Genomic DNA, 10,259 nt, shown 5'->3' with positions numbered 1-10,259 from the left:
AAAAAAAAACTGGTCTTTCAGCAGTGAACTTAATGTAGGATATACACATATACACATGTGGCATCTCAACAAAGCATGCCTGAAACTTGTATAATGGTATCATGCAACGTTACTTCAATGGAAAGGAAGAGGGAAGGAAGGCAGGAGGGCGGGAAGGGAAGGAGGGGAGGTGGGAGGGGAGGAGGGAGGGAGGGGAAATCATGGTGAGGCTTCCATTGGATCTCTGTCTGAGGCCCAGGCTCTCAGGATTCTCCTTTACAAGAACAAACTTTGCTTCCTGTCTCTGGGGCTCCTGCTCGGGAATCGAGGCCCGCACCACAGGACACCCAAGACTGGCAGCACCTCCAGGTCACAGACCAGACCCTGTGGGGGGGCCCCAGCGCATCACTCACCACCAGCCAGCCAGTTCTCAAGAAGAGAACCACCCCGAAAATGTTGATCATGCAGGATGTGAACACACCATCCCAGGTCCCGAACAGCACTGGCTCCCACACAAACAGCTGGACCTTCCACCAGGGCTGGGGCTGGGCCAGGGCCTCCTGAAAACAGCACACGGAAATCAGCTCGGCAGCTCTTGGGCGGTCTGTGAGGGGGCGGCGGCCATCAGCTTTAAGGCACCTTCACCCTACTGTGTCAGGGCAGGCATGTGGGTACGCAGTTGACGGCACCCTCTGCAAGGGTGGCTGCTCCCTCCTTCCTCTGACCGTGCGCGGCACAGCCCAGTTGTTCAGCAAACCTGGCTCCCTTTCCCTCTGGCCACTCTGTGGACTACATTTCCCAGCCCCTTGGGTGGCAGCTGTGGCCGGTGGCTGCGTTTGGCCTTGGAGCGCAGGGGAATATCTGCATGTCACTCCCAGAGTGTGGGACGCTGGGCTCCAGCCCAGGCAGTGGGCACGTCCTCTGGCCTGGGGGGCCAGCAGCTTCCGGCAGTTATTAATCTTTGGGGATCCTTGTACTTTTGGCTCCTCCATCCCTCCTAACTCTTCTGTAATGAATTCTATGTATTAACTTCCCTCTGTTTAATGAATTCTATGTATTATCTTCCCTCTGTTTAAAATACCTAGAGCAGGTTCTGTTTTCCCGACTGAATACCAGCTGCTACAGTGATCTCTGAGTCCTCTTCCATCCCATACTCTAGGATTCTACAATATCCTGTGGCAGTTGTCTGGAACCAGAGGCTAATAAGTAGTTATACAGATGCCTTCCTGACTTTTCCAACTCAAAAATAACATGAGCACCTATAAAACACTTAGATGGAAACATTTTTACTAGAAAGACTAAACCTTGTGGAAATACTAACAACTCATGCTGTGAAGACTCTGGCACAGGTTTAGTGATCGACCAAATTCAGACACAGGAGAGTCTGCCAGTACCCTCAAGGACACAGCTGGGGTGAATGATTCTCAGCTGGGGGTGGGGGGAGACCCACCGTGGCAGTGAGTCTACCTGGTATGTGTATCTCATCCATAAACACAGTGACAAGCCAACTGTACAAGCAAAATAACCTTAGTTAGTGGCACAGGGTGTGGCTCTTCATGGCTGAGAACAATGCATCCTCCAGTGACAAGAGATTACAGATCAAGAAAGGGCCCTAAGAAGTCAGAGACCTCAACTAAGCCTCGTGGGACAGATGGGCCAGCAGACTCCGAGGTGTCCACTCCCAGTCCGGGACTCCGGCCAGAATCCTCTGATCCGCGAGTCTTCCTACTCCTCTGCCCTTCACAAGCCACACATGAGGAATCTCCTGGGAGTCAAAAAATGTGAGAGCAGTCAGGGCAGCTCAGAGCGACGACCCTGCCAACCTACCCTTGTCTTTCAGAATTCTAATAGCAACCTTTGGACAAGCCTAAGTTGCTGACGCTGCCTGCGTTGGGGTTGTTAGAGGCCCGTTGTTTATTAGAAGCAGCAGTAACACTAGTGACCATCAGCAAGTAAGAGGAAGGATTTAGAGAGCTCCGTTGTCTTCCCCAGCAATCTCCTCTCTAGGCTGCAGAACGCCCCTGGGGAGGAAGGCAGGTGAGAGCCCTGTGCACAGCCGGGAAGACAGGCTGGGAGCAGACACAGGCTGCTGGGTCCCAGATTCGGGTTGAACTCCCTACTCCAGCTTGCAAAAGCTGCACTGCTCACCACCACATGTTCCGAAAGGTTACTTGCCCTTTCACCCCCTGAAATTCAGTCTTTCAGGTGTCGATTTCTAACATCCTGTACTTTGTAGACTTATGAGTACATCTGCCTTACCCATAAAACTCCGGCTATGATTTTAAAAACTTTATTCCTCTTTTACGCCAGCTTTCTTATTTCCATTCTGACAGCTGCTTTGTTAGTTTCCTGGATGGCAAAGAAAAAGCCTTTCACTCTGAGTCTCGCTGGGCTAAATCAGACTGAAATGTACTTCACAGATGATGCAGAAACTTCACCTTAGCTTGAAAGCATAAGTGTTGGCATGGGATTGTGACAGAGACATGACAGCGAAATTGGGGACTTTAGGAAGTGTACCTACATATATTTTTTTTTTAACCAAGAGTCTTACCAGAACCTGTTCATCAGAGATGGGCAGGAAGAACCTGAGCCTGACCCGAAGGCTGCAACCTTTATGTTTTGACAGAGAGGCAGAGAGAGAGAGAAATCACAGCATATGCCTAATTAGAGTGAGAAGGAAAAAGAAACAAAAGCTTAAAAAAAAAAAATGGACAGAGGATCAGAGAGAGGGCCTGAAAAAAAATGCCAAATAAGTAATGTAAAGAGTACTATACCCCAGGAGTATTTAGCCCCCCACCCCCACCCCAACACTGCCTCCAGGCACCACGGTGGCAGCAGCAGCCTGGATGTCACCTCTGTCTACTCCATCATGCACTGCAGCCTCACACCTCTCAGCCTGCGCAGTGCCCAGGGTTGACCTTTAAGAACTTAGAGAACTGTGCAGAACACAGACCAGCCGCCTGGGTCATGACTACTGGCCATGGTTAGTATCATTCTGAGACCAACTGTGTGTGAATGTGTTTTCCTCACAGCAGCTGATTCTCCAGTAGGTGTGCTACATACAGTTCAGCTCGGTTCTAATATCACCTTTCCAGAGATCACATCAGACCCCACAATTACGAGTTCTGCCCTCCCGCCAACAGACCCACTCAGGTGCTTGTTGCAACTCCAGGGCCTGTGCTTCCAGTGGACAGACAACACCTGGAGGCCCCACAGTGCCTTCCCCCTTGGGTTCCATTAATTTGCTAGCGTGGCTCACAGAGCTCAAGAAACACTTCACTTAATAGATTGCCGGTTTATTTTAAAAGCATGTAACTCAGGAACCGTCAGATGGAGGAGATTTAGAAGGGAAGTGGGCAGGGGAAGGCACGGAGCTTCCCAGCCCTCTCCAGGCCCACCCTCCCAACACATGCTCACAACCCAGAGGCGCTCCAGAAGCCATCCTTTGGGCTCGCAAGGAGGCCTCATGGCACAGGCAAGGATATTTAAAGCACTTGTCATCCCCCTCCCGAGGTGTCAGGGGTAGGAATGCAAGTTCCAACCCTCTCCTCTCTATTCTGCCAGCCCCCATCGTTAGGAGCTCCAAAAGTCACCTCATTAACATAAACCCACTTGTGGTAGAAAGGGATGTGCTATGAATACTGAGACACTTTTATTACTCTTACTACTCACATTACCTAGGAAATTCCAAGAGTTTGGGGGGCTCTGCCAGGCACTGGAAGAAGACCCAATGTGCATTGCTTATGCTAAATCACAGCATCACGACTGGCTATGCCCGCCTGCTCTGCCCTGCCAGCTGTCTCCAATTTAGCTCTGAGAGGATGACAGAGAGCCTCAGGTCTCCACTGTAAGCAGACACCCTACCGGAGCACGGAACACCAGCCTCTCACAGATTGCCCCTTTGCACCTCTGCTTGGCCTGACTACTAGTCACTACTAGAGCGACTACAGGTGACAGCTCGGCTACTTCTGGGCTACTTCATTACACCTCGGGGCGTAGTTTGTTCCAAACTGTTGATAACCCTCTTAGAATTCGGGACCTCAGCTTTGAACCCCAGTCATCCCTTCCAAAATACCAAGAGTCCTGGCCAGCACAGACATAACAGGTTCTGGGGAGAGAATGTATGCTGTCCCTGGTGGACAGCCTGCTAGGAAGCTGATGGGGACCCAGAAGAAGCCAAAGAAGAGTGAGGAGCAAAGCAGTCTCACGGGATGGGCACCATAAACACAAGCCAGGGTAAGGCTCCTCTCTTTCCTGAGGACCCAGGAAAGAGGGTTTCTTTTCCTCCACCTGCCAGAAGAGAGAAAACGTGGCATCTCACATTTCAGATGTGTTTACTCAGATCTGGCAGGTGGCCTGGGGGATGTGGCTATTTGTGCTGCCCACTGCTGAGATCCCAGGACAAGAAGCCTGGTCCCTGCCTCCCTGAGCCCAGAAGCTGGTCCCCCACTCTGCAAATGTTGTGGCTGCCTGCTGGATGGTTTAGCTCAGAGGTATAAGTCTTCTGTGAATAAAGAATCACTACACCTGAGCAGGGTGGCTAGAAAAGTGATGGAATTACACGTGAAACATGTCCAGAGAAGGGAAAACTCGGCTTCCTGCACCCAGCACAGAGAAAGATGTGCCACAGCAGTGACATGAGCTCAAACAGCCACATCCCACAGCCACCTGCCAGGTCTGAGTAAACACATCTGAAATGTGAGATGACAACTTTCTCTCTTCTGGCAGGTGGTGGAAAAGAGCCAGGTGAGAAACTGCTTCTGCCCTCTCAGGTCAGGAGTGGGTCAAAGCCACTGGTGTGGGCTTTCTCCCACACCAGCTACATCCAGAGACTGGCTGTACCTGGAGTATACAAAAGAGCCAGCAGTTTGCTTGCTGGAAGCTAATTATTTAATTTTAGGGACATAGCGGAGACTCGCCCCAGCTGCTGCTGGACCGTGATCCTTCCCCCTAGACAGGGACAGGCTGGCACAGCCACGGGCCCCTCGGGCCAGAGCCCACCTGGGGGATCTGCTCATGACGCAGACAGCCACACACCTGCAACATGGGCTTTCAGTGAGGTCTAGATGGGATCACTGTGAGTGTGTCCTAAGCACCAAGCACAACAGACATAAATGTGCATGAGGATTTCTTCAGGAAAGTCAGGAAGAGGGAAGGAAAAGGGTCTTAGTTACTGCATTTTCTGCTTCCCCACCTAACCTGCCTTTGTGTTTCAGGCAATTCCTTGCTCAATAGCTGAGCCCTGAAAGCTGCCGCTCCAACCTCTGCTGCCTTGCACTAAAGTTCTGGGATAGCCTGCCACCCCACTGATGCAGCCAGGACCCACACGGAGGGGCCAAAGTCTGATCTCCTTGCACTTGAATCTGTGTGGCACCCTTGGTCAATATTGAGTCAGTCACGCCTTCTGAACTCACATCCGGAGACACAGTGCTGTGGACACTTCAAACCATCCCACAAAAGGCAAACCTCACAGCAGTGATGTCACAGTGACCTAAATAAGGGCTTGCCCAGCCCTCCCCATCCTCTTTGGCAAGAGATCGAAACCTCTCCTCAAAGGCTCAAGTTATCCCTACAAAGTCCACCCAGGTTTAGCACCCCCAGGAGTAAGGTCCTCCTCCCTGATATACAGGCAAACCAGCTAAAAATAAAATGCAAAAGGCTTATTCTTCTAGGTGCTTTAGCAGGTCAACCAATATTATGTTTAAGATTTTTTTTAAGATTCATTTTATTTATGCATACAGAACTGGGGTACAGGCTAGAGGTGCAGGGGTGGTGAGAAGATTCACCAGCGACAGAGTGAGGAGCAGAACAGGCCAACTGAAGAAGTACACTGCTGAGGGGAGCAGCGGGCAGGTCAGGAGAGGTCTGCCACACCACGTGGATCAGTTCCAGGGCTAGGATGGAACTCATGCTGAAGTGGCTTTAGCTTCTTAGTGCTGTGCTTTAACCCACTGTGCCACCGGGGAGGGCCCATTTAAGAATTCTTATCTACAGAGCACACCTAATCCCATAGTTATGATTTTTGGAATCACACAAAGTTTTACCTACTCAAAATTAAAATAAATTAAAATCCAAGAGAGATAAAAATCAAAATAGAATGCAAAGAGAAACAAATTAGCCTAACTATATTTCAAATGAGTAACATACCTACAACTGAAAGTGGAAAAGAACTGGCCAAGGTTAATTTTTAAACACAGCACTTTGACTATGTGCTTTCAGTCTCAAGAAAAAAAGAATTACACACTAAAATTCTAGGTAGAAAGTTTGAGAGTTTGGAGCTTTATTTTTAACTTGTTATCTTACACAAGTTACTCTCAAAGAATTTACCTACATATACGTGCATATATTTACATGTATGTGTACATAAACATTTAAGTACATACTAAAATGTAAATGTGCATATTTATACCTACACATTTATGGAATGTGGCAATGAAAAGGTGATACATGTTAATGTTGAAGGAGTCTGATATGGATAAAATTTAAAGCACACAGAAGTTCCATTTAATCATTTTTGTCTAAAATTATTTTATAACTAAAATAAAAAATTAGAAGTAAAATGAAAAGTTCTTCTCAAGGTGAAGTAACCTTTGTGTGAAAAGTGAGATCCAGCCCAGAACAAATTAATGTTGTAGACTGTGCTGGGAAGTATACAAATTACCTTTCTATATTTAAAAGATTATTACTTTCACAGATTTCTTTTGATAGAGAAGTCCTTCAATAAAGCAGGTGTGTGGGTAATTGGGAGTCCTGATAGGAGCTGGTTGGGAGATTAAGTTGTTTTTACCTTAGGGAGATATTTTCCTGACTTGGTTTACTCTGTCAAAGTTTGGTTATTGTGGGAATAGGAATTTTTTGCAGGGGTAAGGGCTTACAAGGTGGAAAGCTTCAGAAAATAGGTTCAATTCAAACCCGCTTTTGGCAAGTTATAGAATGGGCCAAATAAGAAAATATACTGAATGGGAGTCAATTTTTTTTACTATTGGAGAAGGGACTTACAACTAAAGAAAGAGGAAAGAATAGAAGAATAATGCTATGTTGATGAATTGGAATTAAAGTATCTTCAGTTTGAATTAATGGTTTTCAATAAATATAGAAATATACTAAGCTAGATAAATACGTATTATTTTCTTCTCTCTGTCCACTTGAGATATCTACAACTCAAGATGCTACAGTAGCAATGAACATTCATTGCTATTAAATACCTTAAACACCATTCTTTAAGGAGCCATGTCTCTTTGGTGAAATGGCTGATTCAGGGCTGAAGTAAAAAGTGGAAAATAAGCCTGGAATATTCTGTGCCAGAAAATAAGGAGATGCAAACACACACAAAAATCAAAAATGATCATAGAAGCCAACTTCCCGGGTGGCACAAGGGGTAAAGCACAGCACTATGAAGCTCTCCAAAGCCACTGCAGCATGAGTCCGATCCCCAACCAGGGAGGTGACCCACATGGCGCAGCAGACCTCTCCTATCCTGCCCACTGCTCCCTTCAGCAGTGTGTTTCAGTTGATCTGCCTGTTCTGCTCCCCACTCTGTCTCTGGTGGGTCCTCTCACTCCCTGCACCTCTGGCCTGTTCTTGTAGGCATAAATAAAAAATAAATCTAAAAAACAAACAAACAAAAAAAAGAGGTCAACTTGAAGGGGCTCCTTTTGGCCAAATCTGGAACAATTTGAGAATCAAAATAAATAAGATAGCAATAGAAAACTCATGGAAAAAAAGAATTTCAGGCCACAAAGACATAAATAAATAAGTTAAAAAATGAGGAGGATGGAAACTCCTTCCTTATAGTAGAAGACCAACTAGTATATGTAGAAAGAATGGTGTGAGCAAATCATCAGTGCAGTTACCATATGATAGGTGCCATGAATCACCCACAGTTACCAAAAAAGGGTGTAAAAGACTGATGAGGTGGGCCCTCCCTGGTGGCGCAGCGGGTTAAAGCACAGCACTAAGAAGCTTAAGCAGCTTCCGCATGAGTTCGATCCCCGCCTGCCCCGGAGGTGACCACATGGTGTGGCAGACCTCTCCTGGCCCGCCCGCTGCTCCCCTCAGCAGTGTACTTCGTCGATCTGCCTGTTCTGTTCCCCACTCTGTCTCTGTTGAAGCCTCTCACCGCCCCTGAGCCTCTGGCCTGTACCCCAGTTCTGTATGCACAAATAAATAAATCTTTTAAAAAAAAAAAAAAGGCTGATGAGGAACAAAACATCTCCATAGATTCTCCCAATGAATTATTTACTGATTACAAAGGGAAATTAGTAACTTTACGGTGGATCAATCTACCACCATGGATCAGTCTACCGTGTATTTGAGGCAGATAACCACCTCAAATCCATAACCAAAGTTAGAATCACCAAGAATGGGACAGGTACCGTACACATCCTGATAGGACACCTGGAGAACATAATCACTCCACAGGCTGCTGGCAGAAACACGAACCAAATCTAATCATAGGTACCGTGTCTCCAATGGAGGGACATTCTGCAAAGTAATTAGGCTGTGTTTTTGAAAAACTGTTAAGCTCATGAGCAACTCTGGATCTGTTCCAGATGGAACTAGAGAGAGAGACATGACAACTATATGCCCTGTACCGTCCTGGACCAGGGGAGAAAGCTGCTGGATGTTAGTGGGATAAGTGGCAAAACTGCAATGCGGAGCTGTGAATTAGGTAATAGGATGTTAACTGTCCTGAACTTGATACTCTTGGGTTCAGTAAAAGAAAACCCTTATCCTTAGAAAATATACCCTGAAATATTTACAGGTAAGGGATATAGCATCTGCAAATTATTTTCAAATGGAATAGGGGAAAAATATAAATAGATAATATAATTAAAATATATAGAATATATTTGACACATACACATTGTAGATCAAGGATGTGAATAAATGATAAAGCAAAAGAGCAAAACACCAACAAATGGTAAGTTTGATTCAAGAGGGCAGGGGGGTTCTTTGTAGTAAAGTTTTAAAATAAACAATAATTTCAATATATGGGATTTTTAGAAAAGTCTAGAAATTTGTTTTAAAAATACCTTATTCATCCATTTATGTGGAGAAAAAAGTGCAGGAACTCTCCTGCACTGCTGGTGGGAATGCAAACTAGTACAACCACTATGGAAAACTGGAGGTTTCTCAGACTACTGAAAATGGAGTTTCAGTATGAACCAGCAATCCCACTTCTAGGTATCTACCCAAAAGACACAAAAACAGTGATTCAAAAGGCATCTGCACCCCCATGTTTACTGCTGCTTTATTTACAATTGGAAAGACATGGAAACAGCCCAAATACCCAAAAGTGGATGGCTGGATTAAAAAGATGTGAATAATGTGAACAATGGAAAGATGTGAACAATGGAATATTACTCAGCAACCAAAAAAAGAATAATAAACACATGCCTTTCACAGCAACATGGATGGAGCCGGAAAAGATCATGCTTAGTGAAATAAGCCAGAAAGAAAAGGAAAAATACTGGATGGTTTCCCTCATAGCAGGAGTATAAAGGACCAGGCAAAAAAATAATAATAATAATGAACAACTATATACCAGAGACATTCTATGGGAGTGGAGTGGGGAGTGGGATCAAAATGCACTGGACTATGGTGATGGCACATGGGTGATTTGGTGATGGAAAGCCCACGGGGATTACAACTGAGATGGAAAAATGACTACTAAAAATGGAGCAAAAAATGATGTAAAAAAAAAAACTATTATATTATTAAAAATTTATACCTTATTCATCCTTTGACCCCTACTGCCCTACATAAAACAGGTACTTACTAAATGTGAGTCAGCTGAAGGAATGAATGAAATGTACTTTAGAACGTGATATCAGAGGAGTTCTTTTAAGATACCGAAGTAAGCTCTTCCTTTGCTTCCAAATTGTCATGGAAAGGACAGAAAGGATTTTTCTTTTAAATATGAAACTACAATTAAATTAGAAAGGGGAAATATCAAATGCTATCAGCTCTTCGGACTTTGGAGGGATTACTGCAGGTTTGGAGGAGTAAAGAAAAAAAACAAAAGTAGCCAGAAAGAACCGCTTCCAAGGCACCAAGAAAGCTCACATCCAGAATCAGCTAGCCCCAGGGTAAACAAGAGTCTCTGGCAATCACTGACATCATGTTACCTTGGAGGTTTTATCACCTTTGGGAACTAACTTACATGGCACTTCTGGCAAAAAAGATTAGGGATATTGGAAAATGGGCCTATGTGACGGCCAAAATTCCTACATCTTTCACTGAAGTAGTACAATTTTAATTCTAAATAAATTATGAGA

At 45.4% G+C, this 10,259-nt stretch overlaps 1 protein-coding gene across 1 annotated transcript in view; it reads right to left on the bottom strand.

Annotated features, from left to right (window-relative positions):
- The window catches only part of SLC12A8 (solute carrier family 12, member 8), a 97,444-nt gene extending 96,473 nt beyond the window's left edge, over positions 1-971 (bottom strand). Inside the window, exons 1-2 of the mRNA XM_012730444.1 lie at positions 705-971; positions 393-539 (exon numbers count right to left, since the gene is read on the bottom strand). Coding sequence (XP_012585898.1) covers positions 393-539; positions 705-971 — 414 coding nt within the window. The remainder of the gene's footprint in view (positions 1-392; positions 540-704) is intronic.
- Positions 972-10,259: the final 9,288 nt, after the last annotated feature.

This window comes from Condylura cristata, unplaced genomic scaffold (assembly GCF_000260355.1).
Source record: "Condylura cristata isolate star-nosed mole 26May11 unplaced genomic scaffold, ConCri1.0 scaffold00003, whole genome shotgun sequence".
NCBI classification, from domain to species: Eukaryota; Metazoa; Chordata; class Mammalia; order Eulipotyphla; family Talpidae; genus Condylura; species Condylura cristata.
Note: the sequence above shows the minus strand (reverse complement) of the source record. Positions and strands in the feature narration are given on the sequence as shown.